Below are 18,786 nucleotides of genomic sequence, written 5' to 3'. Positions count from 1 at the left end.
AGAATCTTTGGGTCAAGTTTGACTCCGTTAGAGCCAAGTCCTTGAAACCCTGGCCCTGCAGGCCTCAGTTTCCTCACCTGCAAAATGGAGGGGGAAAAGGTGGAAGGGGCAAGTCGCATAAAATCTCTTCCAGTTCTGAATCTTGGGTCCTTTGACCTTGGCCACTGAAGGCTTTCAATCCAAGAAACTTCAGGTCTCAGCCCTTTGGGAACAACCTATAACCAAGCTTCTTGTGTCTCTAGGATAACTTGGTAGCAAGGCAGGCTGTTTAACAAGGTTTTCCCCAAGAACCCCAAACCACCCAGACAGTCTCTAGTGGGATGCCTGGGGAGGATGGGATGCTTGCCCAGGATCTTGTTCTATACCACAAACCACAAGTATGCACCCAAAGTCATCTTTGTTAATCATCTTAGGGATCCATTCCTTCGTGGTAGGTGGGGTGCTGCAGACCCTGCCAGTCTGAGTCCTCATCTGAGCAACCTCCCCCCACATCCAGTAGCAACAGGTATCTCAAATGATGAACCTCCCCCCTCGCCCCCCCACTGTCTGGCTATTCATACAGCAGTTAACACAATTGCAAAGGGAATGATAAGATCGTGGAGTCAGGGCTTGAAGGGATGTCTCATCTCCCCCCCTCCCTTCTTGCAGAGGAGGAAACTGCTCATGTTCGACAGGGAGCAAGTGGCAGAACTGGAATTGAACCCAGGGCTGGCATTTGAACCCAGGGCCTGCGCCTTCTGATACATTGTCCTTTCCAATTCACCCCGCAGCTGAGTCACAGAGAAGGCTATGACGGAAGTCAGCCTGAACTTCTAACTCTCCAATTAAAAAGCCTGAGCAAACATCCCCTGCTGGGAACCTCAAAGTCTTGACCATACCCACACCAAAGGAATCGGCCAACTTCTTCCATGTTTTTCTGATGGGAATTTTCCTTAACTGCACTACTCACTTTCCTGTCTTCACATGCCATGTTGGACACACGTTGAGTTTTCTTGATAACTATGACTTTTCTTTACTAGATTGTAAATAACTTATGTCAGTGTTGATGTTTTACTGGAGCTTAATTCAGCTAGCACTAGCACAGAACTCGGCACGCAGTCCTTGATGGATGTGTTTGCCCTTCTAGAGAATATAAGCTCCCTGAGGAGAGGCAGGGACCATCCTTTTATCTTTGTCTTACCCAAACCTAGCATATGCCTAATACATATTACCCACCTAAAAAAGTCTTATTGATTGGCTAATTGCCAAATTATTTTAAAAAGAGAGGAATACACCCTTTGTGGATGAACTCAGCATCCTCATGTAGAAGCTCAGTCTCATGGCCCTCCAGGTTTCCAAGTCAGGAGATTTTTCTAGAGAAAGTCTTGCTAATGCCTTTCATTTTTACCCCACACTCAACTTCCCAGTAGAATCATTCCTGTAACAACCACTGCTGGTTTCTTCCTTCTCCCAACATTTAGTAAAACTGACCAAGGAAATACCTTTGCTCATCTCTGGTTCCCACCACTCTGCTGAGTTGTCTGGGGCCAAGATCAGTGATTTGGCAGACTCCAAGCTGGGCTGCTTTTGAGGGCTGACCTAGGTAACATCACTATAGTTCCTTGGAATTCTGTTCTCCCAACTCTGTTTGCTTCAGTCTGCATCAGTTCATAAAAACCTCCTGGCTTAAAAAACAAAAAACAAGCCCAGCACGCTCTGTAGCTAGTTGCTATTTTTATTGGCGATTAATAATAATAATAATATAGGCTTACCAAGACTTTTCCTTTCCTACAATCCTGTAGCGTAGGCAGGATGAGGATTCCCCCTTTTTACAAGTAAGAAAATGAAGGCCCAGAGAGGTAGTGACTAATGTGTCTAATAATTATTATTATAATAAATATATGATATATAAAAATGAATAAAATAGAAAGAAATAACAGCTGACATTTACACACTCCCTGGTATGTGCCAGGCATGGGGCTAAGTGTTTTTTACAAATTTTATCTCATTTGATTCTCACAATACTCCTGGGAGGAAGATGCCATTATTATCCCCATTTTACAGATGAGGAAACTGAGGCAGAGCTTAAGTGATTTCTTCAGGGTCACACAACTAGTAAGTGCAGAAGGTTGCATATGAACTCAGGCCTTCCTGACCCCACGCCCAGCACTCTTGCTCTGTCCCCTTGTGTCTCTCGAGTCCAGGTTCTAGTCCAGCATGCTCTGCCCACTGTACTCCTTACCAAGTAGAGGTAAGCCTCACCCTAGTGTATCTGATATACGAGAGATCCCTTTGTTTCCCTGACCTGGTTCACACACTCATGTTTCATACAGGAATCCAGTCATATCAGTCTGGTGTCTGCCTTGATAAGACCACATGTGAAAATATGTAGACTGCAGATAAACAGGGACCTGTTTGAGGCGCATCCTCCCATACTGTCTCCACATGGGCTGGATGCCTTTTCATGCATCCTGTCGCCCCCATTCAGTGTACAGTCTGGACAGAGACTGAACTTGGGACGTTAGCACGGTTACCTTCTGGGTGAGGGGAAGTCATCCTCCTAAACCTTCAGAGCCTTGGCTTCCACTTCCCAGGGCTGTCACAGGGCTCGGATTGGATAATGGACAAAAAGTACGCTGCAAACTTCAGTGCCCCTCATGGTGGCTATTGTGATCACTGTCAAAAAATACTCATTATTAAATAATACTTTGACTGCTGGACTACATCTTGGTTTCCATGTTGTATCTTAACGATAAAGGGAAAAGTGTTGCTTCTAATTTGAAGGACTCTCTCAATAACAGTATCCAAGAGGCTAAATGTCTGGACGGTTCACTATAGGCAATAGAGCGATATGGCCACAACATTTCACTGACAACCAAAGGCCACCCTCCTCCCCGAAATGGAGCATCAGTGAGCTGTAATTCCGAATGGTGGAACGAGGGTTTGCTTTGCACTGAAAGCTGGGAGTCAGTCCCTGAGTCAGAGGTCTGGGGGAGCCAGGGAGATAGAAATTTCTGATGAATGAATAAATGGCATCTTACTATCAATAAAGTAAAACATCCTTCTCTATTTAATCTGTCTACTCACTGAACTTGTGTGAGAAACCAGATAACCAGAAGAGATAACCAGAAAAAACCTATACTAGAATGAAGTCTTTGTAAAATACATGTTAGGTATCCCTCTTGAAGGAGGAAGAGATTACCAGGACAGCAGCACCCTAAATATACATGAATAGATATGTACATGCACACGCATCCACACCCTTCCCCCCACTCGAAGGAGCCACTGACTGGAAAGGTGACCATGGTTGTGTGCACTTTGTAGAGACATGATAAATCTGTGCTGAGTGAGGGAGTGAGGGAATGAATGAATGAACAAAATCTACAGCAAGAGGCATCTTGGTAAGATGAAAGAGGATTGGATTTGGAACCAGGTGATGGGAACATGAGTTGGACCTGTGATATCCTTGATATAGGAATCTTCTGGATGAAAAAACTCCTCCTACCCACACAAGTCAGCTCTTCTTGGAAACTCTGCATCTTGGAGATGCCTTGAACACAGAGAGTCTTGATGGACCTACACTCCACGGGAGACCCTCGTTAGCTGTGGGTAGTCACAGCAAATCACTTAACCTCATTCAGCCTTACTTGGCTCATCTATGAAATCAGAGGTAATCCTTTCACTGACAATCTCATGGGGCAGTCAAAGCACTTTGCAAACTTTGAAAGGGCTCTGGAGATGGGAGGTGGCCTTACTCCATTTTCCATTCTATTCAAACAGGCAGAATTTCCTGGGTCTTACCGCCCCAAAGGACAAACCAATCATTTGGTCCAAATAGGTTAATTCTGTCCCATTTGGCCACATTCAAACACAAGGTTGTAGGCCTAGAGGGATAAGAGACCTCCTAGGCCACTGAATCTGACACACCCATTTTACAGATCAGGAAACTGAGGTCTGGGCAGATTTCATGCTATTAAAGGATGATAGGTGCCATTTATGTCCAATAGCAGTGGTGTGGCTGCCATTGTGTTCTAAAATAGGCATCACTAAGGAAGGAAGTACTTTTCATGTGTGTCTTTATTCACCTTCCAAATTCAAGATTTCCTTTTTCACACGTTCCACATTTCAGTTCTACTGTACCGCCCACTGCTCCTTGGCTCTCAGCCTGCCTTCATGTATGCCAGGGTATTTGTTAACCATAGCCATGCCCAAAGGAACGACTGAGCTGCCTTCACAGTGCTCCCATTGAAATCCAGTTCCTTCCAGACCCATTTTGGATACAGCCTCAACCATGAAGTCTTCTCTGATTTCCCCAGACAGAAGTAATTCCCCCGCTCTCTCAGATTCGTACTATCTCTGCAGTCTTAGGCAATTCATCTAAAACTCTGTGGGTCTCAACTAGAATCAGTCTAGATGCCCTCCAAAGTTCCCCTCTTCCAGCTCTAAATCTATGATTCCATGACATTTTCTACACACTAAACAATTCATATTTGTAACAGATATTTACGTGTCCCTGGCTTATCTCACAGATGCTTAGGAACGGCACCGTTTTCCACCTTTAATAAAAAGAGCAGTGGATTCAGAGGCAGAATATCTGGGTTCGAATCTCAGCTTTTCTGTTATTGTTTACTTGTGTGACATTTTCTAAGTAACTAAAACTCTTCAGGACTCAATTTCCTCATCTGTAATAGGAGAGAATAGGTTGTTCAAGAAATGGTATTTCTTGTCCTTTCTAGACCTACAGGTTACGTTCCTGTCCATTCCTAATACCTAGCAGGGTAGTTGAGCCTTCTGAAGCTTCTGTGCTCAATGTAGGGAAAAAGATGACTCAGAACTTAGCTGTGAAGAGCCTTCCTTTAGCTAATGAGAGTTAAAAAAAAAAAAAGAGCAAAATCCTCTTTGAAAAAATGAGCATTCTGGAAACCAACAAAATCTCAGACATTTCTGACAATGAAATTGAGTGCATCTCGCTACTCTTCCCTAGGACAGTATCAGAAAGAGTCTAAATACTGCAGATGAGCTGTTGAGAATGGTGACTTTGATCGGTCTGGATGTGTGATATGTATGTTAAAGGCATTATTTTACATCTAGCAAATATAGGGGAAAAAAATCTTTCACAGAATGAAGCAACATCAGTCATAGGGAGATGCCCCATCGCTCCTTGTCCTGTGAGACCTATCCATGTGTTTACTAAAGAGATAGGTATATTTGAAAATTATACAATTGTTCTACAAGTATGTACGTAGCTCTTACTACATGCCAGGCACCATGCTGGGTGCTCATTTAAAGAGGCAAATATTAAGGATGTAACAGTCCCCTGTCCCATCTCGACTGGCTTCTCTTCCAACTTCCCCTATTTATTGCAAGAAAAAAAAAGGCAAGTGAAGGCCTTTTCATTTCAGACCGTGACTTAGATTCACCATCTCACCCTGGGTATCACCAGTTAGGGATGGCAAGACATGCATGTCTCCCACATTAGGTCTCTTCTTGGTGACAAGTTACAAGCTCCCAATAAGATGAGAAGGCGGTCTGAGTACTGCTTACTAAGCTGTATGTTTTATAGCTGTGTTAAGTCATTATGAATTCCTTCTGTATGTCACAACGAGGATGGGAGTCCATAGACAAAGGTAACAAACATGCTGAGGAGAGATGATGGAATGATGCACTGAGGCATATTGAATACCCCCCTCCCCATTTCTCTCCCAAAGACAGTCTCCAGCTCAGTGATCCGCTCCCCCCTTCCATCTCCGATCACGTCTGTTCCACCCAGGGCTGTTTTCCCCTCCCAAGACCAAGCATTCTCCAATAAGCCATTGTATGAATACTTTCTAGGACCACAGCAGATGCAGAAATATGTTCACAGTGGACATACAATGTACAAAAAAGCATATGACCAAGAAAATATTCACATACATATGTATGTATGTATATATATGTGTGTGTATATGTATATATATATATCCACACAAAGACACACAGATGTAGTACTATAGATATATATATACAATATTTGTAGCCACTTTAAAATGAACATTAGGCTACTACAAAAGGGGAATTTCGGCAATCTCATTTTCTTCTGATCTTGGTTTACTTCTAAGTTAATTAACCTTCACTTTTGTTTCCCCCTTTTTCTTCCCACCTTTTCTTTCTCTCAAACCGGGACAAAGATATGCTAGTATTTTATCTGATAGGGATGCTTTTTCTGTTTATAGAAAGAGAGGAGACTAGGAAGCAATCTGTGTTAGACACATTTTCAATATCTACCTATATTTAAAATACAGATATGCAAACAATACAGGTTTGCACACACACTCACACATATATACTCAAATGGACCTGTGATCCCATATGTAAACTGGTTCCTTAAAATTGGATGGATTTTCTTAAAAGGTTATCCATGAAATAGATAGTCATATGTAAGTCGATAGAATGCATTAACTAGGAATAATTCCTTCTTTGAATTATATCTTTTTGCTGAGATTATAGTAAGCTAGCCTCTTTTTATTAATTTCTTCCCCTCACCTTGCTATTTGCAAAAGACCACAACTATACATCTTTACTAGACAGTTTAGTGAATGGTTTGGGTTTCAGCTCTCTTTGGAAAGTCAGTCAGTGAGCATTTAATAAGCACCTACTATGTGTCAGGAGCAGTGCTAAGTGCCGGGGTACAAAGAAAGGCAAAAGACAGTCCCTTGCCTTGAGAAGCTCAGAGTCTGATGGGGGAGGCAAAGGGCAACGAGCTAAGTATGAAGAGGCATGTAGGATAAACTGGGGGTAATCAGTATGGCAGAAGGCCTTAGCACGAAGGGATGTGAGGAAGGGCTTCCTGGACGAGGTGGGATTTTAGCTGGGCCTTGAGGGAAGCCAGGGAAGCTGAGAGGGAAAGATGAGGAGAGAGTTCAGGCATGAGGACAGTCAGTCAAGATGCCCCAAGTCTTCTCTGAGGAAAAGGTCACAGAGAGCAGCAGTATCTTTGGCTGGGTACCTTCTATATGAATTAGGACCAGTCAAAGTGATCCACTTCTGAAGACACAGGATAGCATTTTAGTTCAATGCATACCGAACTCAAAAATGTGTGGGCTGTTTTTTCTTTTTTGAACATCCAATTTCATTGTGGTTTTATATTCACTACATAAAAATATCTTTCTAAAATGTTGCTAATTTTGCCTAAGGATCATGTATAAATCTAAGACCCTTGGCTATGATTTCAAATGTGATCCTTGAATAGACCCCACTAAGTTCATCTAAAAATCAAGCCCATAACACAGTTATCGGATATTGTTCTCAAACAGAGTAAGTGGTTCAAGAGATGATTTTTAAAAAAGGTACTGGGGGGCTAGGGATGGTGGGGAAGAGAGCAGGCAGAGGGAGGAGAAAGCTGATGGTGTAAGAAATACAGTTGAATTAATGCCTCCCTCCACGCTGTATGGCTGTATGAGCTGCGGTATCCTTTGTAATGAAAAGCTAACATTGATTTGCATGCACATTAATGGGGACGATCTTGTGAGCCTTTCACGGAAGTCACATAAACGTTGTCTACATTGCTGAACTTAAAAACACATACTACATGCCTCGATCTTCTGGAATCGACCCCAAGAACCTGGTATATTTCCCATTAAGTGATTTAAAAAAAAAATGGAAGAGATGAGCATGGAAGGAGCGAAGCAGTTATTCCTTTAAAAAATGCCATTCTTAATTAGCTTTTCATAATGCCATGAAAGTAAATGATTACTAGACAGAAAATGAAGGGGGGTGGTGGTGGCAGAGATAGGGAGACAAACCACCTTTGTTTATCATCCCTGAAAAAGCAGATCGGACGAGGTCCAAGCCACCGTAATGAATTCACAATTGTCCGATTATTAAGAAACACACATTTTGGCTAAATAAATAAATAAATAATAAATGAAATTAATCAGCCTGCATTTTTCAGATAGCTAAGATAGTCAGTCTCTGAAATGAATATGTATGTAGGGGCTCCCTGCTTCAGAAGCAGCCTCCATGCAAAGACTGAATTAAGCCTTGAACGGACAGTCCTAGAAGGGGAATATGGCAGTGGGTTTTTTCCACCAGCAAGTAGCCTTCTTGTCAAATGCCACCCGGCTGTTGGGCACAGGGAGACCATGCCAAAACAAAACAAAATCAAATCTGAGAAACAGAAATGCTACCCGGCCACGCCAACAATTATCGGCAGAAGGCTTACCTTGCAGCTCCAGAAATAGCAGGGAGGACGGGCAGAGCCTCCTGACACCACCGGCAGCCCCTCGCCGGGAAATGCATCTGGGAAGGAAATGCTAAGAGTGAGCTAGGAAGGCATGGGGGTGGCATTGGCTGGTGAGCATGCCCATGCCCTCTTTCTGAGTCCCCTGCTCGACAAAGACCCAGCACCCCGAGCCCCCTCAGCCCTCCTGTTCCCGTCTCCCACCCTGGATCACAGCAGGCAAGCTTGAGCTAGGGAGACAGAGGTGCTTAAATTAGAAAACCCACTGCCAGAGGAAAGAAACAGGAACCACAGCGACCCCCTCGACCCCAGCGGCCATCAAATCCGGTAAGATATAGTGCACATCTGTTTTACGAGGCCCCCAGGGAGCTCCAAGTCCAGCTACTTACCCTGTCTGCATTATTAATAGATGTTAATGGCTCCATTATATGGGAGAGAAGCCTCTTCCCTCTTGCAATATGGAAATTCCAAGTAAAAAAAAAAAAAAGACACACACACATACACCCACACTCACACACACCCATGAGGCAGCGGCAGTCAGTTCCTTGGTCCTTCTGCCTAGAGATGATGCTTCATACCCCTTCTCCCCCAGTCTCTCGATTTATGGACTTGGGAGCCAAAAATCAATTTAAAGCAGGAAGGGACGGTGATACAGCAAGCAGGCAAGCTAGACAAAGCCTTCCTGCCATAAGGCGGTTGTTGAATTTATGTGATTTTGTCTTTCAACCCTAATCGACGACATGTCACCGAGAGCATTGGTTCCCACAAAATTTTGGCTTGGAGATTCCAGGGCGATGTGGGAGCCACTCCTTCCTGAGATTCCTCCTTTGATTTAAAAGAGAGCTCACCTAAATCCTTCTCCTCTCCTGTCCACTGTTCCTTTATCCCCAGGTCATCCCTGGCCCCCTTTGCTCCAGGATATGCTCACCATCGTTCCTTACTTCTCATCCCCTCACCTTCTTTCTCCTTTCCTTCATGACCCCAGCAGCGAGATCCAACAGACTCACTGTCAGACTCAGAATCAGTTTAGAAGTGATTCTTTGGGGAAAGAATAAGGAGGAGTTCTTATATTTGGGCTCCCCTCTGTTCCTCCAGCCAGCCTGCCCCCCTCCCAAGAGCAGCTCATCCACTAACACCAGCTCATCCACCAATACCAACCAACTCTCTCTGCCTAAACTTGTTCCTCTTAAAAGCCTGAAGTACGTCCTAGGTACCTCAACTGTAGGGACCTTTACACTGCAACTCTGATTTACTGTATACATTATAGTGAGGAATTAAATGATGGTTCATTGGGAAAAAAGCTAAAGATGGAGTCCAAGTGCTTGGATTCTAACCTCAGCTTTCTTGCTGCTTTCCTGTGTTACCTTGGGCAGTCACTCACTTCATGTCTCCGACCCTCAGTTTACTGTTCTGTGAGAAAAGGAGGTTGGTTCAAAGTCTACAGTCCCTTCTATGCCTTCATTTGTGATCCTGAGGCCATGCCTTGATGAATTTTTCCAATTACTACCCAAATTCCCTGAAAGATGCTACCATAAAATCCGTCCTGAGCAAGCTATTTTTTAGGATCTGCTACAAAGAATGAGAACGTCGATTTCCCCCCAAGAGAAGCCAGAATAGACTATGTGAATTGAGACCTGCTTCACTGGGAAACTGTAAGAACAGCCTTGCTATATGTGATCTCGAGGGAGTGCTGAGATAGAAAGGATAGCTGTCATTGTGAGCATTCAGCATCTCACACATAGGGAGTGAGTGGGAAGTCAACTGAAGGCAGCAGGCTTTGAAAATCCAGAAAAGACTTTAGAAAGTCTTTTCAACACATGGTCCCTTCCAATCCAGATGATTAACTAACGTTTAAGGACGTTCGCTGAGTCAACACCTACTATGTGCCAGGAACTGTGCTAAGTGCTGGGGGCACCAAGAAAGGAAAAGCCCAGTGCCTACATTCTGGGTGCTCCCCTTCTCAGCAGGCAGACAACATGAAAACAGGAGACAGATACACAAGATAAATTAGGGGTAGTCTCAGAGAGAGGGCAACTGTACAACTGGAATTGTATGGTAGAAGTCTGCTGGAAGGTATGAGTGCTTTCATGAGTGTGGTTCCTTAAACCTAGGAACAACTTTTCCTATCTTAGCTTATAACATTTGCTCAACAAATACTTGCGGGGTTCTCAAAAGGAAGGAGTGCATTTTGACAACTTAGATTTGGCCAGCCCCTTCCTCGTCATTCTGAAATTGTGAGATTTCCGTGCTCAGCAACAATGAATACTATTTACTGGTGAAAACAGGACAGAGAGAAGCTGGAACGTTAGCTTCCCCCTGCCTAACTCTGTAGACAGTGCCCTAATCTTTCTCTTTTGGGAATGAACAGCATAGAAAGTCCAGAGAAAAGGAAATGAAGATCTATAAGGATGTGTGCAAAGAGGAGTATTATATATTGCCGCAACCCAATGTTTGCTTTTTTTCTGACTTTTAGTGAACAGTTACAAAAAGTTTTACAGCAAGTTATTAACCATGACAAAACAAATGTTTTATAAGCCACGGGATGGGTTTCTATAAACAAGAATGCTGCACATTCTAAAACAAAATAAAGCGAAAAGAAAATCAAGACTGTTCGATGATTGTAGAATATTAAAAAAAAAAAAAAAACAAACAAACCCAGACCATCCTGATGGAATCTCAATATATCTGGCTGGTACGGTTAGGCATAAGAAAGGAAAAGGAAGGGAAAGGTTATGTCAGGTTTCATCTTTCTGTGGACAGTCACACATTGCGGCTTTTGTCCAAGCTCCATCAAATGAATGAAAAAGTGTCATTAATTCTTCCAAGACAAACATGAGGGATTGGCTTTGTGGCTACCGCAGGCTTGCCCGCTGCCGCTGCCACTGCCGAAACCAAATCACAGGGTCTGGCTACATTAACTGAATTACAGGCAGAGCTGGTGTGATCGCCTTCCTCTCTCTCCCGCTCTCTAATTATTTATCCAGATCGAGCCTGACTGCTGGAAAATTAGCTCTCTACAGGAGGTCACCGAGCTGAAAGGTTCTTTTCACTGAGAAATGATGTGCTGATGACTAGCGAGCGCGTCGGCCAGCGGGCCATCGTGTGCAACGTCAGGAGATGAATTTACAGTACACAACACCATTTCCCTGATTCATTCCCCGCAAAGTAACTGTCAGGCTAAGAACATTAGGTAAAGAAAGGTGATCTACAGTGTAGTGGTCATGCAAAGAGAGATCCCCCCACCCTCACCCCTGTGGCCCTGACACTGTTCTTAAAATTAATTTGGTTAAGTGGGGAAAGGAAGGATGCGCCGATTTTCTCCTTATTTAATCACTTATGCATCTGTTCAAAGTCCCTCTGTGCAGACAAAGCAGACCGCTTCATTGTTCCTACTTATGGGTCTTATTTTCTCCTGTACTTCTGAAAACATAAAATGCGCAGCAAGCATCCACCCTGAAATGGTTCTTGGACATTTCTTACTAAACAGAAATTGACCCCAACATTGTAGCAGGCTGGCTGAAAGCTCTGGGTGTGCCTGAACACCAATTCTCTGACTCTAGGCAATAGCATGTAACAAAAGACCAAAAAAGGAAATCAATTTTAATCAGTCAATATCATTTTTACTCATCTGTTTCTTACCTCTGTAAGAAAAGACACTCTTTTTTGAAATTACTTTCTCTTACGCATTCCTAGGACTGTAAAACTATTATCCCTTACAGACAAAATTTAAATGGATTAGGCTGACAGCAAAAGTCTTTTTTCCTTTTATTTCTTTACCATAAATATGGCTGCCAATATGAATGTTTGTTATGTACGTGCATATTTATCAACACCTCTCATTTATCCACACTAATCAAGGGAAATCAATCGCACAGATAAGGAAAAAAGTGGCTTTGTGGGACATGATGTCAGGCGGAGGTGGCAGATGTATATCTTTAATTATATTTAGTTGAGGCTAAAATTAAAAGCAGTTTACATCCTACAAACCAACACCTCCTAATCAGCAGGCAGGGAGAGTTAGTCCAGAGACTGTTGGTGGAAACATGGTGGAAAATCCCTATGTAAAAATCTGCCTATCTCTGGGTGATAGATGGTTTGGGAAGGACTGGGATTCATTTCCAAAATAAAGATAGACAGGAGGGCTGACTCCTAACCTTCTTAACTTAGAAACATGAACCATCTAGTCTAAGGGTCTTGCTGAACTTCCTAGAAGAAATCCAGCTGTGGTATGCCCAGGAAAATGCACTTGCTGCTAGACTTCCATCATGAAATGTTGAAATCCACCTCACAGCTGGCGTAGTCCAAGTAAAGCAAATTAAGGTGTTTAATGAGTTTGTTATTTAGAATGGAACTGGAGGAGCAGGGGGAACCACTAGACAAAGATTTTCTCCTAAACTGTGCCATGCAACAGAACAGTGAAACCAGTTAATTGAAACATTAATTGAAACCAATTTTACTATTTGGAAAGATGTACAAACTAGGGGATGTGAGGTGAGGAGGGAGGCCAGGGGAATGGTCTTAACATATACAAATGCTAATTTACTTCAAAAAAAACTTCCCACAAATAATACCCTCTATGTGAATTTGTGTGCCTCTAAACGTGGAAAAGCGAAGCGTTAAGTGGGAAAGTCAAGATGAACAACATTAAATGTTTCTTGCTGCCTCTAGAGTAAATTTTTTCTTTAGAAAAATAGCAAATGTATTATTTGCTGCCATTCATTACAAATTTCATTTTCTGAAACAATCCTCTCCTCGGCATTAAAGACTTTTACAGTAAGTAAATATGCATCCCTTCACTTAAAAGGGGTGTGAAGGAGGGACTCACCACTCACTATAGACATGCCGCACCTGTGACGTTGCTTGTAATTTTTTTTTTTCAAACTTAGAGTTATGTGTATCAGAGTGGAGAGAATTTTAAGAACCACTCTTTAGAATGTCAGGGATGCCTTACAGGACTCACAGCTGTCTAAACATCGGATGTTGTTGTTTTATTACTTCTGCTTCTATCTGTGGGGTGGGGTGGGGGAATGACGGTGCATGAGCCAATCTTAGGCCACCTGTGTGACTTTGACTGTAAGACAAGGAGATTACCTATTTGGGGGACCAGATGATGAGCCTTGGATCCTGTCCAATCCACCTTCTCCCACTTTGGAACCCAAAGACGCTGGAAGTAATAAAGCCAACCTAACTGACCCGCCCCCCCCTTAGAAACAACTTGTTTCATCATTCCTACTTATGAGTCTTATTTTTTCATGTACTTCTGAAAACATAAAACGCGCGGCAAGCATCCACCCTGAAATGTTTCTTCAATATTTCTTATTAAACAGAAATTGATCCCAACATTGTAGCAGGCTGGCTGAAAGCTCTGGGTGTGCCTGAACACTGACTCTGACTCTAGGCAGCAGCATGGAACAAAAGACCATGTGTATCTTCATCTTCCCCATTTTGAAGGCAGAACATCAACTCCTTGAGGGCAAGCACTGTCTCCATTCTGCCTTCACCTCCCCAGTGCCCAGCACAATGCTCAGCATGTAGTAGGGACTTAACAAATACTTAAATGATTTGATAATGCCTGACAATGCTTAACAAACGCTTGTGGATCGAACACATACATGATGGCCTTTAGGCATTTGTTAGGAAACCTAACAAAGGGAACTGCTGGAAGAATTAGTATAAAATTATATGGAAATTAAGAGTTTAAATAATTATATGATAAAATAATCATACATAAATTAATATTATATAATTAAGTACCTATAAATTAACATAAAATTATAACACATCTACTGCGTGCAGAGAACTACATTCTGGGGCAGAGACAAAAGTCACGGAAGATACAATCCTGATCTAGGTGACGCAGCAAATAGAGAATGTGGGGAAAAGAGTTGGAAAGATCTGAATTCAAATCCTGTGTCAGACACTTACTAGCTGCATGACCCCAGACAAGTCACCTTACCTCTATCTGTCTCAATTTCCTCATCTGTAAAACGGAGATAATAACAGGCCCTACCTCCTCGGGTTGTTGGGAGGATCAAAGGAGAGAATGTTTGTAAAGTGTGAGTTATAGAAATGTAGTTATTAGTAGCAGTAGTAATGAGATAAAATACACACAAGGTAGATAACAAATGCGCAATGGGACATTTGAAGTGCCAGAGATGTAACTAGGATGGGTTGGCTGGGGTGTAGGCCACTATTAAGCACCTGCTGTGTAACTGAGCCCCGCTGCTCTGGTTCCTCACCAAGGTGGAGAATCTAGTGTGTGCCACGAGCACCATCCTGGCCAACGTGCCTTATGTCCCTGGAGGCCACACCCCAGGTAAGCCGACCCCCCCCACCCACCCCCGTCCTCTCTACTACTTATCACAGCATTAGATCGAGGGCGGAGCCAGCAGGACGCTAGGTGGTCTTTGAGGGCTCCCCACGCCCCACACAGGTGGCCAGCTTCAGCTGCCATGGCGGGGCCCTGCATTTTCCCCAATTTGTAATGTCGTTAAACGATGTTCTCTCCTTTGGCCATCGTGCTAACTGTTCCTTATGGACTCTCAGGGCTCTGTCTGACCGTGGTGCACGTTGGAGCACGTTAAGCACCACAGAGTTGGGCCTGGGGAGCACATTAGAGTCACTCAGAAGGGGACGATGAACTAACAGCTCTGACATGAATACTGTAACAGTAGAGACGTCTTTGGCTGGGCCCAGCCTAGACCCAGCTTCTGAGCCTGCTCACGCTCATCAGGACATCTCCTCTTCTTCCAGCACCTCCCAGGCTGTTTTCTCATTGCCTGGTCACACACAGCGAGCCCCATGGTTCTGGGATTGTACCAAGGAAGGCACCACCACCCCTCCAACCCCGCCCCACTGTAGTTCAGGACCCCTGCATGCCTTCTCATTGGGTGGGATAAGCCCGGTACAGTGCATGGCGAGAAGGCCGGCTTTGGGGTCTTGGAAGCCAGGCTCTATTGGTCACTTACTACCTTGGGGAATTTCTGGGGGGTCTCATTTCATTCATTCAATAAGCATTTGCTAGCTGCCTATTCCATGTTAGGCAAAATGAGAAAGCACCCCCGCCTTCCTTGTTCTTATATGCTATAGGGCCTATGCAACCTTAAATACATAAATAAACGTATTTATTTGTAAATTATATTATAAATAAACGTATTTATTTAAAATATCATTTAAGCAACGTGAGAACACAGACAACCAGTACCTGGAAGGAAGCTAGGGGCTGATTCTTGGAGGCGAAGGGGAGAAGGGGGGTTTTCCAGACCTGGGGAGGGGGCAGATCAGGGAGGAGATAAGGGGCAGCCCTTTCGTCCTATACCTGCTGTTTCACTCAGGCAGCATCCTCTCCCTCTTTTAATCCCCAGTTTCCCTCAAGATTCAGCCAAGGAGTGACCTCCTCAGTGCCTTCCCTACAGGTCCTAAGCTGTGTTCGATGTGCATACATTCCCTACCTCCTTTCTTCTCTGATTCAAAGCAGGTTTCTCGAAGGCGGGGGGCTCCTTCCTTTCTGTATCCCCAGTGACTGGTAAATGCAGGCTGACATGGAGCGAGGGATGATCCCGTGGCTCCTCTTCATCCTTACTCTCAGCACTGAGGTCAGACCTTAAGAATTCTCTTGGTTTTTGCCACCTCATGGCAAAGAGGGCCAGTCCACCTCTGAGTATAAGGCTGATGGTCATTTCAGGGCTCAGAGAGTCTGTCCCTGCAGAAGACCCCTGGCAGCTCTAAGCCATGTTCCTTAACCAGACATCCTAGAAATCATCCACTGACCACAGAATCATAGATTTAGAAGTGGAAGGAGCTTTGGAAGTCATGAAGTCCAACCATTTCATTTTTGTTGAGTCATTTCAGTTGTGCCTGACTTTCCATGACCCCATTAGGGCTTTTCTTGGCAAAGATACTAGAGTGGTTCGCCATTTCCTTCTCCAACCCATTTTACAGATGAGGAAACCAAGGCAAACAGGATAAAGTGACATGCCCAGAGTCACACAGCTAGGAAGTATCTGAGGCTGGATTTGAACTTAGAAAGATGAGTCTTCCTGACTCCAGGCACTGTTCTCTGTGCACCATGGACCTCTTAGTTGTCCCTAAAGACTCAAGCACACAGCAGGTGCTTAATAGTGGCCTACAGACCGCCTGACTCAATTCTACCTGTGCACTGTAGTAGGAATAATGCCAAAGTGGTTTCATCTCGGTGGTCACTAACTAGCTGTGTGTCTCTGGTCAAGTCCCTTGATATTGCTGGGCCTAAGTTTTCTCATCTGCAATGGGGGGTTTGGACCAGGCCTGAAAGTATATGATTCTGTGGTTTTGCCAGCTCACCCAGACCCTGATAACCAAGGCACCCTCAAGAATTGCGTGTGACTCATCTGTAACCCCCACCACACCTTCCTCCAGAAGACCCATTGCATTCTCAGCTGTGATTTTCCCAGAATTATTTACTTCCTCCTTGGGAGTTCAGTTTCCTTAGAATAGAAAGCCCTCTGTCTCTCCAAAACAAATTTGTTCATCTAAGGTTTGGGGGGTACCAGAGGTGAGCAGAGAGCGAGGAGAGCCTGCAAAAGCCTGAAGTGCAGACTTCTGACAAACCTTGATGTAGAGTCTCTGGGAATATGACCCTCTGTGGTCAGCAAGGAATGTGGGGCAGGCCCAGAAAGCTGTTATTTGGGTGGAATGTGAGGGGCTTCTGGGAGATGACTGCCTTGGACAGACGATGAGCTTCCTTTGTAAACAGTGTCCTCCTTCCACCCCTCTCCCCCCGCCTAGCTTACCCAGAGCTGTACTGTTGGCAAGCCTCTCTGCTCTCTGTCTCCAGCTATGGTAAAGGGGAGAGCAAGCTATGGGCAAGCACACAGTGTCTGGAGGAGTGCATGGGAAGTTAATAAAGTGAGTGCTGAAGTTGCAAAACTACTGGCACTCACCTCACAACAACCTGGTGAGACTCATAATGCAAATAATGGTAGGACCAGTTTACAGATAAGACAACTGAGGCCCAGAGAGGCAATTTTGTCCCCTACATTTGTCCTGAGCCCCGTCATACAAAACCAGTAAGTGGCAGACTTAGGTTCTCCAGACTCAACTCAGTGCTCCAGGCTAATTTAGCCCCATCTTTTGACAGGAGATTACCCCAGAGATTGATCAGGTCAGGATCACAGAGTAGATAATGCCGGCTTTCATTTTAGCCACAGACTGTATTCTGTATGTAAAGGGGACAGAGACTTCAGTGGAAAAGGCAGTGACGTAGGGCAAAGATGGTCCGCTCTGTCTGTCCTCCTCCAGAGTTGCCAAGTCTCAGGGAAGCTAACCCAAGGTAATTTGCATGGCCTAGGTCTTACCTGTAAGGGACAAGAAGGGAGTTAACTCACCTCTAAGAGAGACAGCTGGGAGAAGTCCCTTTGAAGTGGGTGGTAAATAAAGAAGCCACAGCAAAGGAGCAAGACACCATCCATTGCTGGGGGACAAAGATGTGAAGGGTCCCAGTGTCACCCCACAAGCATGAGTTGTGTGGGGAACGTTCCTTCCCCCACCAGGCTAGCATGATCCTGCTCCTTGAATCTCCTTTGTATTTAGTTTGCCATTTTGTCCTAATTAAATGTTCTGCTATCAAGTTACAATTCCTCTCTGGTCTGTTAGTAGGAAAAGTACTGGGTGAGGACCCTAGCTGCATTTAAATAACCATACTTACACCATCCTTACTCCCCACCACGACCCATGCTGAAGCTGGAATCCTGAGTCTGGTAGGAAAGGGGGGGGGGAGGGAGAGAATAAGCATTTATTAAATACCTACGGTGTACCAAGCACTGTACAAATATCATCTCATTTATGGTTCTGTAAGGATTATAGAGGGTCATTTCCATTTCAGCACTTCTGAATCAGCACTGTAGAGGATATTGTAAAGGTTACAGTTCCTGCTCTCAAAGGACTCTCAGTCCCGTTGGGGAGACCACACAGAGCCACAAACAACTGGAGAAGTAGTCTAGGGTCCTGCTTTTCTCCCTAGAAAGACCAAGCCCTCCAGAAAGTCTTCCCCGACCCAATGGAAGCATGGTGGTGAATCCCTCTGATCGGCAAGTATGATGCGGTCGGTGGAGTTGTGTGTCTGAGAGAACACAACTGTGACAAGCAGCTGCCCACTAATAATATATAATATGCATTAAGGTTTGCAAAGCACTTCACAAGTATTACCTCATTTAATCCTCACAACAAACTTCCCTAAATGAGGAAACTGAGGCAGACAGGTTAAATGACTTGACCAGGTTCGCATAGCTAATAAGTGTCTGAGGCTAGATTTGAACTCAGGTCCTCATGATTCCAGGCTCAGTGCTCTCTATGATAGCACCACCTAGCAGCCTGAACCATGTCACTGTGCTTGCTTGCTTGCCCTCAGATGACAAGTAAAAAAAATGTTTATATTGGGATGAACACACATCTCCTTTGCATGAACATTTCATTTATGGCCATGGGTAATTCACAGTCTCCCTGGGCTTCCTAAAATGAGGTGTTAGGACAGTGCCATCCAGCTGGACATCTGGGATCCCTGATATCTTATGTCTGTTTTAGGGGGCCTGGTCTTAGAGACTTCACTTAGT

General features: G+C 44.2%; 1 protein-coding gene across 1 annotated transcript in view; it reads right to left on the bottom strand.

Moving 5' to 3' along the window:
• LOC140531790 (uncharacterized) overlaps window positions 1-18,786 on the bottom strand; it is a 124,779-nt gene that overhangs the window by 81,393 nt on the left and 24,600 nt on the right. Inside the window, exon 6 of the mRNA XM_072650508.1 lies at window positions 8,180-8,256. Within this exon, the coding sequence (XP_072506609.1) occupies window positions 8,180-8,256 (77 nt within the window). The remainder of the gene's footprint in view (window positions 1-8,179; window positions 8,257-18,786) is intronic.

Source organism: Notamacropus eugenii, chromosome 3 (assembly GCF_028372415.1).
Source record: "Notamacropus eugenii isolate mMacEug1 chromosome 3, mMacEug1.pri_v2, whole genome shotgun sequence".
Taxonomy (NCBI): domain Eukaryota; kingdom Metazoa; phylum Chordata; class Mammalia; order Diprotodontia; family Macropodidae; genus Notamacropus; species Notamacropus eugenii.
The sequence above is the reverse complement of the archived record's forward strand: the minus strand, read 5'-3'. Positions and strand labels throughout refer to the sequence as shown.